Genomic DNA, 18,879 nt, shown 5'->3' with positions numbered 1-18,879 from the left:
ATCCTCATGCTACCATCCAATGACCCAACCCTTGTTTATGCCCATGTGACAAAACTAGGCACAGACATATAGAAGTGGGGGGCGGGGGGGCACCACGGGGAGGAGATTGCATCCAGCTTCCCAGAAGGCAGCCTAAGCCCCTGTTCCCGTAACAGCAAGGCCCTCACAGCGGGGGACACAGACTCAAGGGATGAGCCACCCCATGGTGTCACACGTGGTCTGGGGCCTGTGGCTATTTGTTCCCGTCACGTACACCAGTTGGAGTGTGAACTCTTGAAAACAGCCCCCCACTTACCCAGCTGTCCTCACCTCAAACCAGTGTGATTTTGGCCCCCAGAAGTCACCCCATGAGTCACTCAACCCATGGAAACCTCACCCCACCCTGACCTCAGGTAAGACAAAGGATGAAGACCCTAGGCCTCTGGTCCCACCCACATCTCTCTCCCACTTTGTCCACCCACCCACTCCGTGGCTGCGACCTCAGGCCAGGGTTGGGGAGGGGCTGGGGACCAGTGTGGCTGCTGGTTCTCCTCACAAAAGGGGGAACAGGTAAGTGTGTCCTGGGGTATGTCGTTTGGGGTCTAGAGTCTGGGCCGGGTTGGGAAGCAGGTGTGGATAGGGAGAGGGCCAGGAGGGTGATTTCTCCCCACTGCCTGGGGAGGGGGGAGAATGGTCAAGGGAGTTCACATGTGCTGAGAACTAGACACTGTTCTAAGCACTTCACACATAGTGACTCTCCCGTTCTTCACAACCTGTAGGGTCCAACTATTATTATTCCCCTTTTTAACTGAGGAAACTGAGGCCCAGAGAGGCTAAAGAAACTTGCCAGGTCACACATCCAGAGACCCTGTGGTGAGCTCCTATGCTGTGCCCCCTCTTAGGTCTCAAACACGTAACGCTGTAGATCAGAAGCAGGGGGATTCCCATTGCTGGCCCGCTCCTCAACCTCAGAGTCGAATCCCAAAGTCCCCAAGCCCCTGGGTGTGCTCCACACCAAGCCTCACCTGTCAGCCTGGGCCCCCGTGCCCCAGGCACCTCTGCTGGGGGATGAGACGCTGGCCCTCACAGCTTTGCTTCCTGGAGGGCTGTCAGAAGGCCCGGATGAGGAGGTGAGGACAGGATGGGTGCTGGTGGGAGGGGGAGAGCTGAGGGGACCCATGACCACAGCTGGAGGGGCGGGACAGGAAGCAGAAGTGATGTGAACGGTGGCCGGGGTGATGAGCTGTGTGGTGAGCCTGCTGGGGACTGACAGCATCATTTCAGGAGCGTCTCCTGTGGGGAGAGAATGTCTGTGTAGAGCGTCTGCGCACAGGACTCCAGGTAGGGAGGAAGGCGGGCGTCGGGGAGGCTGTGAGCCCCCAGGTGGGGACAGGAAGGCCTGGGAACAGGGCTGCTCCAGGGAAGCATCAGGGAAGAGCCTGATGGAACAGGAAGTGCTGTGACCTGTGAGAATGCTCTGTCACTGACTCACTGGGTGGCCTCATGCCCGCTCTGCGCCTCAACGTCCTCACAGCGAAAGAGGAAACCTTATAGGGCATCGTCCGTAAGGCCCCTTCAGATGCTGACAGGGAAAGCTTTAAGAAAACTGGAAGTGGGCTCCTTGGGAGCTCAGGGAGCCTAATGAGGCCCAGGATAGAGATGGAGCTCTGTGGTTTAATGTTATCAGCTGTGCTGGCCTCCCGAGTAGGAGGACCCATGGGCTTTTCTCCAGAGAGGCTGTGGCCGCTGGCAGATGCTGGAAGGGACAAGCTTCCAAGAAGTCCACTTTGGATAGGGGGAGAGTGTGGAGACTCCAGATTCTAAACAGGTCCCTGTTTTGAAGCCACCTCAAAATAGGAAAGAAATTTCTAGCCCATGGCTGCCCAACAGTAGGCAACAGGTAGCTCATGGCACTGCTGGAATTCTGCAGAGCATGGCAGAGGATGGCAGAGCAGGTGTGGGCATCGGGAAATCTGGAGAGGGGACCTAAAGCCCTTCCCACGCAGGGTGTAAGGGCAGAGGCAAGTGCGAAGCTTCGAGTTTGGAATGCGGGCTGTTCTCCCATGAGGCTCAGAGAGCGGGCCCAACGGGAAGGTGGACCATAAGGGCAGTATGTTATTTCTTTCCCAATTCTGTTAAGGGCTTCATGGGAGACAGGCAGACAGACACAGAATGAGAGAGGTGGGGTGGGGAAAGCCTGGCTTGTTCTGAGGCCCAAAATGATAATTCCCTAAAATCCAGGCTTCTCTAGAGTCCCAGACTCCTCCCCAAATTTGCTCTATGCTCACTCTGTCTCCTCTTCTGTATGCAGAGCCCCTTCCCCACCAGTAACAGCCATGGTCCTGGGTTCAAAGCCATCAGTCTGGATCCCCATTAGGCCTTAAATAATGAAATCTTAGGGGCACCTGGGTGGCTCAGTCATTAAGCATCTGCCTTCAGCTCAGGTCATGATCCCAAGGTCCTGGGATTGAGCCCTGCACGGGGCTCCTTGCTCAGCAGGAAGCCTGCTTCTCCCTCTCCCACTCCCCTTGCTTGTGTTCCCTCTCTCGCTGTTTTTCTCTCTGTCAAATAAATAAATAAAATCTTTTTTAAAATAAGTAAATAAGTAAAATAAGTAAAAACAAACAAACAAAAAAACAAATAGTGAAATCCTAGCAAGGGGCTCCTCCTGGCTGTGTGACCCTGGGCGAGTCACTTCCCATCCTTGAGCCCATTTGTACAGGTGGGGGGATGGGCCGGATTTGTAAAGGCCACTGCCGCTCTTTCAGAGACTGACGGCACATCTCATTGCCTCTCTATTCCGTATGCCACAATGGTTCATCCTCTGTACCTCTGCCCACAGCTTCCAGAGTCCAAATACCTCTGTACCTCCGCAGCTCCATGGGTGCCCACCTGTTCCTCCCGGGCCTCCTGCTGCTGCTGCTGCCCACGCCCACCCCAGCCCCCTGCCGCACAGGCACCCGCAATGAGTGCCGGCACAACCAAGAGTTCGTGCCTGGCGCAGCACTAGCGGGGGAGGGCGTGGATGTGACCAGCCTCCAGCGCTCGGGCTCCTTCCCTGTGGACGTGGAGAGCTACCTGCGGCCGGACGGCACCTGCACCCTCTGCCAGAACGCCCTGCAGGAGGGCGCCCTCCAGCGTCTGCCCCTGGCACTGACCCACTGGCGGGCCCAGGGCTCAGGCTGCCAGCGCCAAGTGGTCAGGGCCAAGGCCACCTCCACTGAAGGCGTGGCCAGGGAGGCCGCCAGCCACATCCGCAACGACTGGCAGGTGGGACTGGATGTGTCTCCCAAACCCAGCGCAGAGGTACATGTGACCATGGCCGGCTCGCACTCCAAGATGGCCAACTTCGCGGCCCAAAAAACCCACCAGGACCAGTTCAGCTTCAGCACTGACTTGGTGGAGTGTCGCTTCTACAGGTGAGCACCGCGGGTCGGAGTGGAGGAGCTCGGAAAAAGGGCTGGGAAACTTGGCGTGGTCAGGAGCGCTGAGATGGCAGGGCGGGGACTTGGAGGCTAAGTCCACCAGGAGGATACACAACACTGGTTCTCAGTCTGGGTGATACGGTGCCCTCAGGCCCCCTCCCCAGGACCCCTGAAAAGGAAGAGCCCCAGGAGAGAACAGGTGGAGGAGAAATGAGCAAGGCTGTGCTGAACCCCAACATGGTGCCCTGTCAGATCTACTGAGTGCCCAGCCCCCTGTCCTGTGGGCAGGAGACTTCCCATCACTGGGCCTCATTCACACATCCGGCCACGATCATGTCCGTCATGTAGCAGGCTCTGTGCTGGGAATTAGAGCTAAGGGCTAGACAGCAGCAGCCACACCCCTCTCCTCAGGGACCTGGGTCCCACACCCCAGAACACATGGTCTCCACCCAAGTCACCCACCTTGACATCCCCCACAGTGAGACAGGGTGCTTCCTGCCTGTGGCCAGAGCTGTCAGGAGCACAATCTAGGGGGCAGACAGACAAGGCCACGGGACTGGGTTCCAAAGCGAGACGGTCACTATCTATACCATATCATCACTTTTATAATTAGAAAATAAAAAGGAGGGGCCCCTGGGTGGCTCAGTCATTAAGTGTCTGCCTTCAGCTCAGGTCATGATCCCAGGGTCCTGGGATTGAGCCCTGCATCAGGGTCACTGCTAAGTAGAAAGCCTGCTTCTCCCTCTCCTATTCCCCCTGCTTGTGTTCCCTCTCTCACTGTGTCTCTCTCTGTGTCAAATAAATAAATAAAATCTTTAAAAGAAAGAGAGAGAGAGAGAGAGAGGAAGGAAGGAAGGAGGGAGGGAGGAAGAAAAGAAAATACTTTGCAAAGGAAAAGCAGAAATTCATCATGGTTAGTTCACCAAGAAGCAAGAGACAGAATGGGTTTCCCCAACAGGTCAGAGCTTTGGGCTTGGAGCCAGGCCACCTGGGTTCAAGTTCTCGATCACTTACATGTGACATTGGTCAACCCTGAGGGATGGGCTGAATGGGGAAAACCAACCACAGCTGGCCCACCTGATGTTTCTCTCCCCTTTCAGTTTTCACGTGGTCCACTCTCCCCCACTCCACCCCAACTTCCAGAAGGCCCTCAGCGACCTGCCCCCCGACTTCAACACCTCCACAGAGGCCGAGTATGTCAGGCTCATCTCCAACTACGGCACCCACTTCATCCGATCCATGGAGCTGGGCGGCCGGGTCTCCGCCCTCACTGCCCTGCGCACCTGTGAGCTGGCCCTGAACGGGCTCACGGCCAAGGAGGTAGAGGACTGCCTGAACGTCGAGGCCCAGGTCAGCATCAACAGCCAAGCCAGACTTTCCTCAAAATTCAAGGCGTGTGAGGAGAAGAAGAAGCAGCACAAGATGGAGACCTCCTTCCACCAGTCCTACCGGGAACGCTTTTCCCAGATTGTCGGCGGTCACCACACCGCGGTGGGCGACCTGCTGTTTGGGGACGGGGCCAGGCCGGAGCAGTTCTCCGCCTGGATGAACTCCCTGCTGGACAGGCCCGGCCTGGTGGACTACACCTTGGAGCCTCTGCACGTGCTGGTGGAGAGCCGGGACCCGCGGCGGGAGGCGCTGAGGCAGGCCGTGAGCAAGTACGTGATGGACAAGGCCCGGTGGAAGGACTGCGGCAGGCCCTGCCCCCCGGGGCAGCACAAGAGCCCCCACAACCCGTGCCAGTGTGTGTGCCACAGTTCAGCAGTCACCAACCAGGACTGCTGTCCCCGGCAGAGGGGCCTGGCCCACTTGGAGGTGATGAACTTCCAGGCGACGGGCCTGTGGGGAGACCACATCACAGCCACAGACGCCTACCTGAAGGTCTTCTTTGGAGACCAGGAGCTGAGAACCAGCACGGTGTGGAACAGCAACCACCCCAAGTGGGCGGTGCGGCTGGACTTCGGGGACGTGATCCTGTCCACGGGGGGGCCCCTGAGGGTGCAGGTGTGGGACGAAGACCATGGCTGGGATGACGACCTCCTCGGCACCTGTGACCAGAAAGCGCGGTCTGGCTCACACGAGGTGAACTGCAACCTGAACCACGGCCGCCTGAGCTTCTCCTACCACGCCAAGTGCTTGCCTCACCTGGAGGGGGCCACCTGCCTGCAGTACGCCCCGCACGGCCTTCTGGGGGCACCTCCGGGGAACCGGAGTGGGCCAGTGTGGTAAGCACGGTGGGCCTTGCTCAAGAGGACTAGGGAACCCGGAATGAATGCGGTTCTCACAGAGGCACCCAGGGCCTATCCTCATATCCCCATTAGACAGATGGAAAACTGAGGCTTACTTTTTTTTTCCCTTTTTCCAATGAAGTAGCTGAATTTATAGGCCAGCCCTGGGTCTGCTGTCCAAACTGCTGCAGCTCTCTGATACTCTTGAGCCCTGGAAACAAGCGGCTTTCCTTGCAGCCTTTACCAGCACGGGGACTTCTTCACCCTGTTGGGTCCAACCCTGCCTGTCCCAGCTGCTCTGCCGGCTCTCTCTTCTTTGTCCAGCTTTGCCCCTCAGCCAAATCAGGGACCATCTGGATCGGCCTCGTGGGTGCCCAGCCTGACAGAGGACTGATGTGTGAGCATGGTGACCGTCATGGTGGTGGTTGTGGCCAGGGAGAGGGCCGGGACCAAACGCCGCCCTAGAGACCGACATCTATATCAACAACCCTACCCAGTAGGACCTGCGGCTCACCCTGGAACGGGCCAGGAATCAACAAATTGGCTTTCTACTTTCGTTGGAAACGTGGGGACCCAAAATATTTTACTTCCCTTGTAACTCTTGATTCAAAACCCAGCAGCACCAACGCAGGAACCAAAGGCAACAGACTTTCAGCTCCCAGCCGTGTGGCCACAGGGAATGGTGAGGACTATGCGGAGCTGAAGGGCGCATGATTTACCTAGATGGGGGGGAGCGAGGGCTGCAGCTTTGCCTCTGCCAAGCATTCCCAGGCAGGAGGGCTGGCGGGGCTCGGAATTTCTGGAAGTAGCTAGAAACCCCAAATTAACTTCTCTAATTGTTGGCAAGGCAGTTCACTTTGTAAAAATAAACCTATGTACAAGTCAAAGAGAAGGTGTGCACAGGCCATAATTGATCCACAGCCATCTGGGAAGCTGTCATTTCAACAAAACCCGTGTGACGGGCTGAAGGGCTCTCCCCTGTCCCCCACAGTTGGAGGAAGGAAGGCAGTGGCTCCAACAAGGGGGTGTCTGAGGCTTCCTGGCTTTGGGTTCTGTGGTCAAATGAAATGGTCCTTGTTTCATATGTTTGGGACACAGGCCCACAGGGGCAGGCGGCAAGATCCAGGCAGCCTCCTCCAACTGGCAGGATTGGCACCGGGTTGCCAAGTCAGAGGGGCTCAGAATTGCTGGCCTGGATTCCTGACTCCCTTTGAAAGGCCCTGCAAATTAAGGCCTTGGAGGTTTGTGTGGACACATACTCTCAAAGCCCAGGAGTCATATTACTGACCCCAGATCCCCAAGGTGGGGGAGGGGCAGGGGGGACTGGCTGGCTCTAAAAGGCCAGTTGAAGCCAATGTTCTTACCCCTTTCCCTTCACAGCCACGCGCACAAACATGAGCACAAGAAAATTCTTGAAAGGTCACACTGGCTGCTGCACTAATTGAAAATAAACATGGGTGTGGGCCATACCCCTCTGGGAAAGCAGGCCTGGCTCAGGGGGCCACTCTGACCAAAGAGGGGAGCCTTGTTTAAGGGCCCACACGATCAGTGACCTCCAGCAACCGTCCTGTTCCCTGGGCCTTGGCTTTCCCAAAAGGATACTCTTCGTTTTTCTCCCTCCTCGGGACTGTTTGGAAGGGGGCCACAAGGCTTTCTAGAAGGTCAGTGCTCCATAAAAGGTACTGAAAGGTCATCTTGTTACCCCACCTGGTGCTCCACCTAGGGAAGCCGGGACCCAGAGGATGTAACTGTGGTTGCAGAAGTTTCTGGCAGAGTCAGGTCTCTGAGTCCTGAACACGTGCCGCTCTAAGCCCTGGAGCTGGAGAGACCAACAGGATGCTAGAGAAAAGGGCCCTTGGACGAAAAGGCATGGGATGGTCAAGGAGGAGGAGGAATGGGCCGAAGCTGCTGAGGGGCAGCTCGCCCTCAGCCCTAAGTCGTGAACCAGTGTGACATTTTCCCCTTCCACCCCACACAGACATTGGAAGGCTGTCAGCCGGAGGCCCCTTGTTTGCTCGGGGATCTCCCTCCTGGGCAAGATCGCCTCCAGTGGCCCTCCTCGGGTTCCACCCTCACCCTGCTCTGGCCTGGGAGGCTGACCTGTCTGCACCCCTCTGTCAGGGGGCAGGAGATGGGCAGGAGATGGGGGACAGTTTCAGAGATAGAGCATTGGCTCCCCTGTGGTCTCTCAGTGAGGTGGCCATGTCTAGCTGGGTCACCACTCCTCCCCAGGGGGCCTCGGCCTGTCTCTCACCCCTGCAACTGCCCCCTCTCTCACCCCTTCAGACCCGTGGACGGTAGCAGCTTCACTGTACTGATCCCGAGTTACTGCGTCCCCCCTGTGTTTCTCCATAGCCCCCCCACACCTTTGCACACAGGCCCTTTATAAACAACCCTTCCCAAAACTATTACAATTTGTATACGCCATTGGTTTCTGATATGGCCTGGATGTTTGTGTCCCCTCAAAATTCACAGGCTGGAATCGTAAGCCCCAAGGCGATCACCTCAGGAGGGGGTGCTATGGGAGGGCACGTGAGCTGGATTAGCGCCTCATGCTGGATTAGCGCCTCATGCAAGAGGCCCCAGACAGATCCCAGGCCCCTTCCACTGTAGGAGGATCCACGGGAAGGTGCGCTCTACAAACAGAAAACAGGCCCCTGAATCCACCGACAACTTGACCTGGGACTTCCTGCCTCCAAAACTGAGAGGAATGTATTTCTCCGGTGTATAAGCCACCCAGTCTGTGGTATTTTGTTATAACAGCCCCAAAGGAACGATGGGGTCCCATGACAACACCACCTGGGTCCCAGTGGAAAGCAGAACCATACACCCCCGTACCCCCCATCCCAGCAGCTGAAAATGCCCCGACTCTTGCTTCCCCGCCCTTCCCTGAGACTAGGAAAGGACATGTGCCGGGCTCTATCCATGGGAGGCACCTGTCCCCGGTATGGGGTCTGTTCCAGAGCAGAGGTGAATCCAAGTTTCAAGGGCAGGTGATCTATGTGAGAGGCAATCCCAGAAAGCCCATCAGGGGAGAGGACGAGTGAGACAGGGAAAGGACAGTGGCCCGCCATTCAGCAAGTCGCCACGGGGGGGGTCCCCAGAACCAGCAAAGAACACAGTACTGGTACCTCAGAGTGACCCCAGCTCAGCCTGGAGGGAGCTGGGTGCCAGTATGGCCCCTCCTACTGGTCCCTGGTTAGAGCTACGTTCTTTTTCGACTGATTTGATCCAGACTTGCCTTCTCTTTCTGGCAAATAAAAACCCTGGCTTGATGACACCATCCCACCATCTCCCTCCCGACGTCAACACTCTGTCCCCTTTCCCAACCATCCTCCCACCCCCATCTGTCCTTAGAAGCACTGCTCACTTATCCCCAGCAGCCGCCCCCCCTTTCCCAGGTGCACGGAGCACAGAATGACTGGGACCATTCACAGCTTCCATCCTTGAACAGATGGTTATAAGCACCTGCTGTACACCAGATGGTTATAAGCACCTGCTGTACACCAGATGGTTATAAGCACCTGTCCTCTGGCAGCCTCCCCCGGGAATAAGGTGGGGGGGGCGGGCATTCAGGATGGGGGAGTCTCGGCTGCATTGCCTTTCTCTCATCCACTGTCCTAGGTCCAGATACTCTATCCTCAGACCTGGGGCCGGCACTGCGCAGTTCCTTTTCACGCACCTTCATCTGCCTTCAAATACACTGAGCGATCCCTGGGGTGTGGCCCCGCTGTCCCAGAGGCTGCAGAGGGGGACCTGCTGGAGAACAGGCAGTGTGGAAGCAGGGAGAGCCCTCTGGGGAGCACAGAGGTCCTTGTAGCTTTTGGGGGGCTCTGCATGCTCTCCACAGTGCTCCTGATTCCCCTGCATCTGTCATCCAGCCCGGGCATTTCCGTACCCCAAATCTCCCCTTCTGCTCATAACCACAGCCTCCCTGGAACAGCAACATCTCCCAGACATGTCTTCCCATGGGCTCTTCTTGGATCCCTGGGCACCTGTCTGCTTCTCTGTGCTTCTCCAGCCCACCTTCCCTTGGCCCACTCCAAGCCGGCCTCCACATCACTGCCCGGGGGCCTGAGCTAGGCCTGCTCTGCCTGCCCCCACGGGAAGCCAGGAGAGCCAGGCCCTAGTGTCCATGCCCCACCCATCCCGGACCGCCTTCACCCAATGGCCGAAGGGAGGCAGGTGGCGCATAAACCCTCCAGGTCCCTCCCGTCAGGGGAATAACTCGGACAGACATATTCAACCCTGACACTCAGGGTTCCCCAGCAGGGTGAGGTTTGCATGCCCGTAGGTGTGACTTCCTTGACCACACGTGCTCTCTTGGCTGGCCTCCTTTCTGGTCTCATTCCCTCATGCCCCTACTGGTGTTTTCTGGAATCAACCCCCACGAAAACTACCTGCTTGTGAACCCCTGTCTCAAGCTTTACTTCTGGAGAAATCAGCTAAGACACACAACTGACTATGCCATTGCATAAAACTCTTTACTGGTTTCTTGTGGCTTCTGGGATAATGCTCAGACACCCTAATGTGACCCACGTGCTGACCTCGCACTCAGCTCTGCACCTCACCAAACCCTGCCTCACCGAGCTTACTGGCTCCTCTGCTGGTCACAGTCTCTCTTGCTCTTCCCGCACGTCGCCTCCTCTTTCTGCAACTTTTCTCCACCACTCTAAGTCCTCCTCAGCCTTCAGGCCTCAGTTTCTAAGACAGCTTCCTCCAGGAAGCTTTCCCTGGTTTCCCAGTCGAGCTCACAACCCACTGTCAGGCCAAGGGCCACTTCTATCTTAGTCAGAGTGGCAATAGTCCAGTCTCTGGCATAAGTTTGCTTCTTGAAAAATATTGGATGAGGGGCAGCAGGGTGGCTCAGTCAGTTGAGCACCTGCCTTCAGCTCGGGTCATGGTCCCAAGGTCCTGGAATCAAGTCCCATGTCATCCGGCTCCCTGGTCAATGGGGAGTTTGCTTCTCCCTCTGACCCTCCACCTGCTTGTGCTCTATTTCTCTGTCTCTCTCTTTCTCACAAATAAATAAATAAAATCTTGAAAGAAAGAAAGATAGATGCTGGATGAGTGATTAGAGGGGTAACGGATAAATGAATGAATGGAACCCACCAAACATTCTTTCCAGCCTGTTCTCCAACTCTCCCACAGGCAGGGTGCTCCTTACCTTGGGAGGTAGCTGTTCTGTCTGAGATGGACTCTCACCGCAAGCCATCAGGTGACACAGGAACCTGTCTTCTCAGAGCGTACAGCCCTACCAGCAGATCAGGGCCTCTGTATATCTAAATCTCTGATCCTGTCCACCACTGGGTTGGGCAGAAAGACCACCAGGCTGACTCCAGTGCCGGTCACAGCTGTCCCTCATACCTCCCTCTGGGAGAGTGCCACAGAGGGAGCGCACAGGGCTGGGTGGAGGGGCTGGCCCGGCCGCTGCCTCTCTATCACTGACAATAGAAATGGGAGCCTTTCGTGGATGGGGCGGGGACGGATGGTCCCGACCTCTCACTTATCAATGGCCCAGGCACGAATGAGGCAGTTCCAACTGGGGGACAGCTCTTCCTCTGGGCTCAACAGGTATCCACTTGGCCTAAGAAAGTTATGACCCCGGGAGGGCAGGCCCGCCCCCTTAACCTGCTCCGGGGATCCCTCCCCAAGCCACCAACCCTGCTGCCTGATGAGGCCTTTTCCAGCTAAGGCTTCCATAGCCCAAGCGCACACACACACACACACACACACACAGAGGCAGGACCAGACCGAGCAGCTGCCCAGTCTCATGCCGTGCAGGATGGGGTGGGGAATGGGTCTGGCGCCGCTGAGATTCTCACCAGGTGGTTAGGGTTAGTGTCACCCACAAAGAAGCGATCAACCCCTATCACAGACTAGACCCTTGAGAGCCACGGACTGCCAGCCAAGCCAGGCCACAAATGAATTGAGCCCAGCCACACATTTGCCCAGACTAGCCAGAGACATATCGTATGAACCTTGATTTTGAGCCAAGATCAAGTCTCAACCTTGGTGAGCTCTCCGTAGTTCACTGCAATCACACAACCCCCTCCCCTGCAGGATCCCATGGTTCCCAGCTACAAAACGGACTAGAACCCTGATTTCTGCCCCGCTCTCCAGCTGGGAGGGGCCGGGCCCTGGCCCTCGGTGAGCATGGCCAGATGGGCCCAACACCCCCAGTGCCTGGGGAGTGCCCCTTGAGCACCAGCACCTCCCCATGCTCGGAAGGAGCCCCACCAGGCTTGCCTTCCTCTTTCTAAAGGCCCAGACACACAGCCTGGCCGGCCAGACACTCAACGGCAGCTGCTAGTGTTTTGTGGGTTGTATCGGAATCTATGTGCCACGGAGCTCCCACTGCACATCTGGGCTCACAGTGAATCTGCACAACAGCTGGTTCCCAGCTTCCTCTTAAAAGGGCAGTGACGTCAGCTCACTGGCAGGACACCGGCTTTTCCCCCTGGGAAACCCAAACCATCCTGCCATGAGACTGACCTCTCCCCCAAGTCCGGGACACGTCTTTGCCCCCGCTGCCTTTTGTCCATATTTGCAGCAATCAGCCCCTCTAGGACAGAGGACCTTTGCCCAAGGCAGTGAGACAGTGGGGACATCGTGCCATCCACCCCTACCCCTCTCCTGCGGGAATGGGGGACTGGGTGTGATTTCACTCTGTGAAGCATTTTCCCAGCCGGAGGCATTGAGAGACTCGCTGCCTCTCCTTGCCTCCCCTTCCATTCTTTTCCCCCACCAACCACCAACGCCACAAATGAAATGCTAACAGACAACATTTCTGGGCCACTTACTGTAGTGTCCAAAGGACCAGACATGTGTTGGTGCATTTAATCTGCCAGCAACCCAGGTCGGGGATGGACTTAGCCCCATTTTAGAAATGACATCTCCCAGAAAGCTGAGGGCCCTCCCCCACTCCAATCCAGACCTTCTCCGCTCGTGTCCCTGTTTGACTCCTGAGGTGCCCAGAGCACAGTCTGCACTGTGGCCCCCTCCTAGTCTTCAGGACCATCTCCATGCCTCAAGGGGCTGAAGGGGACCCACTTTTGGAGGGGGTCCTCGCAGGGGAAGGAATCTATGCTGCCGCTGGCTCTTTAGAAAGGTCATAAAATACACGTAGCATAGTATTAACACTTTAACCATTTTAAGTGCATAGTTCTGTGGCTTTATTTTTTATAGAGATGTTATTTCTTTAGTTATTTGAGAGATAAACAGGAGAGAGAGAAAGGGCGCACGTACACACACACACACACACACACACACGAGCTGGGGGAGGGAGCAGAGGGAGAGGGAGAAGCATGCTCCCCGCTGAGCAGAGAGCCCAACTCAGGGCTCAATCCCAGGACCCTGGGATCATGACCTGAGCCCGAGGCAGAGACTTAACCCACTGAGCCACCCAGGTGCCCCAGTTCCGTGGCTTTAAATACATTCCCAGTGTCCATAAGCCTCACTTTTATGCTTAGAACTTTTCCAGTATCTCCAACAAAAACTCGGTGCCCAGGGAGCAGTAACTCCCCCTCTGTCCTCCCCCCTCCAGCCTCTGTAACCCCTACTCAATTTTCTGACTGTGAATTTGCCTGTTCTGGGTGCCTCCCGCAAATGGGATCGTACAGAGTTTGTCCTCTGTGCCTGGCTTCTCTCGCTAAGCACGGTGTTTCCCACATCCATCCACATGACGGTGCCTGTCGGGCACCTCCTGTAGCTCCTCTTGCAGCTGAACAATTTTCCATCCTATGTGCATCTCACTTTGTTTATCCGGCCATCTGTCCACAGACACTTGGGTCATTTCCGCTTTTTGACTGCTGTGAACAACGCTGCTATGACATTGGGGTGCAAGTATCTGTTTGAGTCCCTGTTTTCACTTCTTTTGATGTTTACCGAGCAGTGGAATTGCTGGGTCCTATGGTTGTCACACGGTTGCCAAACCGTCTCCACAGCGTGCCACTAGCTTCTCTGCCGTCGTCTTTGACCTTCCTTTGTTCAAACCAGGACTTGAGCAAAGAGCCAGCTCCGCTGTCCAGCCACGGAGAGACCATCCTCACCCTCGTGGCAGGACCATGGCCACACCAAGCTTTTCCAGGCCCAGTTCTGCCCACCACTCTGCCTTCGCCCGACAGAGCATGGGGCCCCACTGGGCAGGGGTAGAGGCAGAAAGCTGGGTGGGTGAGCACCCATTCCTTGGTGGCGAGATTCCCTGGCCTAGTGTGCCAAGTCACTCTGTCTCATCCTAACTGGTTTCATAGCCCCAAATATGCACCTGGCATATAGTAGTTACTCAATAAACACTGGGGAGTGGACACATGTTGACATGCATCTCTGCCCCAAAAGGACTACGAGCTGGGGATGGCTGAGACAGGAGCCCTGGAGTCCAGCTCCAGAGAAAGCAGGTAAGGAAGGCTGCGGCTGGGCTGGTTGGAGAGAAAGCCAAGCCTTCCTCCATCTTCACCTGCTGGGGCTTCCCCTGGTAGAGAAGCAGGCTCCCCACTGCCCCGTGATGGTGTGGGAAACTGATATACTTGGAGAAAGGGACCCCTCCAGAGCCAGCCAAGCTGCCCCTGGCCTTAGGCATAGGGGCACCAGGGGTGCAAACACCTAGTAAATGCCAGGGTGAGTCTGGGACTCTAGGGGTTTCTGTTTGTTTTCACCTTCATCCACCACGACTCAAGCGCCGGCGATGGGGCAGGCCCCTGTAAACATGCATTATTTAGTTTTGCTTTCCCAGGAGCTCCACTTCACAGATAAGGAAGCTGAGGCTAAGGAAGGTGTGGTAACTTGTCCACAATGTTGGGAAGGGTAAGATTTGAACCAAGGGCTGGGCTATCAGTGGTCCAGAGTACACACGTTCTGCACCGGCCCCCAGGCCTCCCCTCCCAGTCTGCCTTCCCTGGGTACAAGCCCCTTGGCTGCCGCAGACCCAGACCTGAGGCAGTACCCATCCCCCTAAATCTCTCCTTTCCTCCCATGGCGGGGATCCTCCCTTTCCCTCTGGCTCCCTCTGCTCTGGTCAGTTCTGCACTGCAAGGTTCTCTGAGACCCTGGACACGCCCTCTGCTCTCCTTGGCATTTGGAAGTGAGTCCCACAGGCTGCACAGCGCTCTCCGGGGGCTGGAACTAGGGGCACTCACTGAACCATACCCTCTGGACTGGAAGAGGTAGGGAAGCCTGGATTGGGAATTCTGGGAAGCTTGAAGGAAAAGCAGAAAACACGCATTTGCTGAGCGTCTGTGTGGGTGGGGCACAGTGCTGGTGCATGCGAACCCTCCTTCTCTCCCTCTCTAACCTCCTCAGCCAGTAGGCCAGGACCCCGCAGGCAGGACAAGAAGAGGGCTAGTTTGAGGCCTCGCAGACTGGCCCAGGAAGTCCACTCCCTTCCTTCCAGAAGGCCGCCCCCTCTCCCAGGGGAGACTGTAAAGGGAGCAGCCAGTCCTTACTGGAGGCAGCTCAGGGGAGGGCCCCGGGGACAGGGCTCCAGTCTGGCCAGAACTCCCCTTCCCACCTCCGACAGAGCAATGCTGGGCAGAGAAGTCGAAAAGCCTGTCTTTAACTGGAGCCAGCAGTCTAAACATAAACATCTGATCGTGATTTCAAAAACAAAACAAAAACAGGGTTTGCAGAACCGATTCACAGGGCAAATGAGATGGCAGAGAATTCTAAGATTTTGTTAAGAACCCAAAGTGCTTTCAAGTCCTTTGGAAACCATTGAAACTGGGCAAATGTGCTTATTAAGCAAACCATGCAAATTAGCTTATAAACTCTGAGCAACGACTTTTGACTTCGATCTGGTACCTGCAGGAGAAGCAGGAGCCGCAGGGACCCCAGCTCGGGCGCACACAGGAGCTCAGTCTTGGTTAGCATCCGTAGCCTATCTGAAAATAACACAAGGCCTTTCCTTGAAAAGGTTCAATGATACAGACAATCTGGTCGTTTCTTTCCTAATTACATCCCTCAACTATTTCTTTTCTTTTTTTATTCAGATTTTATTTATTTATTTGACAGAGAGAGAGAGAACACAAAAGAGGGAGTGGCAGAGGGAGAAGCAGGATTCCCGACAATCAGGGAACCCAATGCGGGACTCCATCCCAGGTCCCCAGGATCATGACCTGAGCCAAAGGCAGGCACTTAATGACTGAGCCACCCAGGCGTGCCCCCCCCCAACAACTATTTCTAAAAAACATTTGTTTGTTTATTGTCTTTGTTGTACCAACAAAACTGGACCAAAGGGCCTTTATCGGTAGTGAAGAACATCCCCAAGCCCTCCCAGACCAGATGTGTGTGGTGGGCTCTGTCTTTACTTGCTAAATAACTCAAGCAGCAGGCTTCTCCAGCAAGCACCCAGCACCTTCTGCATCCCCTGGCCAGACTGACAGCTCACACACACGCGTGCTTCTTCAGGAAAGGACCTCGTGGGGGAGCAGCGACAAACGTGGCAGGTACAGCAGCTTTGGAAAGGGGCCCTGCTCGTGGGTGGAGGCCCGTCCTGCTGCTGATTCCACAGACAGCTGGGGAGTCTAGTCCGAGCTCAAAGAGGGTATCTAGGGCAGGGGAGGGTCGTCTGCTCCATTTTAGAGATGCACAAATGGAGGCCGGGGCCATTGGAGCAATGTATCAGGTACATATTTGTGCCCAATAGTAACCATTGGCTCAGGACTCACTCATGGAGAGTCCCCCCACTTATGGAGACATAAGGACCCAGGTCCACAGCCCATGGCTCTCCTTTCCCCTCCCCACTCCTCCCAGAGACTCGCTCCCAAGGGGGCTTACTTTCCTCCTCAGCAAACCTTCCCTAGAAAAATCTGTGTCTCTCTCTTCTCAGATGACATGATACTTCCTATGGAAAACCCAAAAGACACCACCCCCAAATCACTAGAACTCATACAGCAATTCAGTAATGTGGCAAGATACAAAATCAATGCACAGAAACCAGTTGCTTTCTTATACACTAACAACGTAAATGCAGAAAGAGAAATTAGGGAATCCATTCCGCTTACAATAGCACCAAAATCCATAAGATACTTTGGAATAAATCTAACCAGAGGAACTGGTACTGTATTCAAGGAACCACAGAACATTCATGAAAGAAATTAAAGAAGACACAAAAAGATGGAAAAACATTCCATGCTCATGGATCGGAAGAATAAACGTTGTTAAAATGTCTATGTTGCCCAGAGCAAGCTATACTTTGAACGCCATCCTGATCAAAATACCAGTGGCATCTCTGGAGGGATGGTGCCTACCCAGGGGCTGGAAGAGGCTGTGCTGGTTGTTCACTGCTCCTCTCTCTCCCCACTCCCCATCTCTGGACCCTGGTCCCCCAGACCATGGTGCTGGGAACTTTTATGGTCAGAGGGAGGCACTGACAGATCAGCAGATGAGGAGAGAGAGCTTGGGTCACTCCCCTACCTCCACTAGCCCTGCTAGGACCCTGGTTGTTCCCCAACAACTCAGTTCCTGGCGATGGTCCCCAGTGTTCCCTGAAGACACGTGTAGGGGGCTCCGGAATGCTGTGCTGCCCTTGACCCTTCAGGTCTCTGGGGACCTGATCATTCACCCCTGTACTAGCTCCTGGGGATCTCACCAGTCCCAGCTGGTCACCCTAACTGCCACAGGGCCCCGCACACAGTATAAACTATTTGTATTTGAAAATTAAGATTGGGCGTCTGGGTGGCTCTGTCAATTGAGCGGTTGAGCATCTGCCTTCAGTTCAGGTCATGATCTCAGTGTCCTGGGATCGAGCCCCCAATCAGGCTCCTTGCTCAGTGGGGAGCCTGCTGCTCCCTCTTGAACTCCCGCCTCCAAATAAATTTTTTAAAAATCTTAAAAATTAAGATTAAAGATACGCTCTTATCTCCTTTTCCAACCCAAAGTCCTTAAAATACCATAAGAAGTGTACAGTTTTAAAATTCTATTCCAGTTCTGAAGTAAGAAGAGGTCAGAAACTGAGAGGGGTCCCTGAAAAACAGAAGACCGATAGGATGGGCCAGGCAGGGGGCACGGCAGCCCACACGCCACGCAGGTGAACGCCTCTGGGAGAGGAGGAACCCCCTGTAAGGAAGCTTCCGGCTCAGAGATGCCAAGCCAGGGAGGAGGATGAAGCCTGGGCCCCCATCGTGGCGTGGCTTGGAGCATTCTAATAGAGGCAGCTGGAGAGTCTGACTCTCCCTGGGCCCCCTAAGTGGACTGGGTCGAGTCAAGGTAGCAGTGGAGGGGGCCCTAGGTAGCAGCAGGGAGTGGGGCACTTCCGGCAGCAGCCTGGGCCAGATATACACCTGACACAAGGGGGCACCCCTACCAGCAGGGCAGCCACTGGCCCACGTGGGCATCAGCACAGCCCTTCCCTCCCCTGAGCTGCCGGCCCAGGCTGGGCTCAGTAGGCACAGATCTTACAAACAGGTCAGTCTGAAATCTCAAGACAAAGATGAGTGCACAACCAGGGCACCTAGGCGGCTCAGTGGCTAAGCAGTTGCTTTCTGCTCAGGTCACAATCCCAGGGTCCTGGGGTGGAGTCCTGCGTCGGGCTCCCTGCTCAGAAGGGAGCCTGCTTCTCCCTCTGCCTCTGCCTACTTGTGCTCTTCCTCTACCTCTCTGTCAAATAAATAAATAAATAAATAATCTTTTTTAAAAAAAGATGAGTGCACAACCAAAATTCACCAGCCACAGAGGAAAACCAACAACATGAAAGACAAGTACTCCGCTCACTAAAGAACTAACCAAAAGAGCTAACCAAACCAGCACTTAAATAAGAAGATCTTCTGAGAGATGAGGCTTATTCAACCCAGAAAAGAATAAACTGGAAATCTCATACATTTAAAATGTGCTCTTTCCCTCTCTCTCTCTCTCTCACTCTCAAATAAGTAAATAAAATACTTTTAAAGTAAATAAAATAAAATAAAATGGTTCTAAGACCAGGGAGACTGAGTGAAAGAATTGGCTGTATATCTAGCTACCTATCTAAGAATTAAACAGATTGTATGAAACATTTATGCCTGTTAACGTAAGAAAGGCAACGTGGTAGAAAAACCCATAGGGGAATAAATCCAAAGCGTCAATAAACACATGAAAAATGTTCCATCTCAGTAGTAATTAGAAAAGTCATATTAAGATAAAAATAAGACTACTTAATTTTTCCATATCAGATTGGCAAAAGTTTAAAAGACCGGGGACCTCAAATGTCAGAGTGGGAAGGGGAAAGCGTGTATTGTTATAAACCACTGGGGTTTCATTCAGCCCAGAAGATGGCA

At 54.9% G+C, this 18,879-nt stretch overlaps 1 protein-coding gene across 1 annotated transcript; it reads left to right on the top strand.

The window, feature by feature from the left end:
* Positions 1–1,285: 1,285 nt before the first annotated feature.
* PRF1 (perforin 1) lies at positions 1,286–5,909 on the top strand. Its single transcript, XM_044236570.1, has 3 exons — positions 1,286–1,320; positions 2,822–3,398; positions 4,505–5,909. The coding sequence occupies exons 2-3, from the start codon at positions 2,860–2,862 to the stop codon at positions 5,631–5,633; spliced, it is 1,668 nt and encodes a 555-aa protein (XP_044092505.1). The 5' UTR covers positions 1,286–1,320; positions 2,822–2,859; the 3' UTR covers positions 5,634–5,909.
* Positions 5,910–18,879: the final 12,970 nt, after the last annotated feature.

The sequence above is a fragment of the Neovison vison genome, chromosome 2, assembly GCF_020171115.1.
Source record: "Neovison vison isolate M4711 chromosome 2, ASM_NN_V1, whole genome shotgun sequence".
In the NCBI taxonomy this organism is placed as follows: Eukaryota; Metazoa; Chordata; class Mammalia; order Carnivora; family Mustelidae; genus Neogale; species Neogale vison.
This window is presented reverse-complemented; position numbering and strand designations above follow the sequence as displayed.

Excerpts from the sequence above, each read along its gene's own strand:
- PRF1 (XM_044236570.1), top strand. The coding sequence starts at position 2,860 with ATGGGTGCCCACCTGTTCCTCCCGGGCCTCCTGCTGCTGCTGCTGCCC. Across the intron at positions 3,399-4,504 it reads GTGGAGTGTCGCTTCTACAG|TTTTCACGTGGTCCACTCTC; the intron begins GTGAGCACCGCG and ends CTCCCCTTTCAG.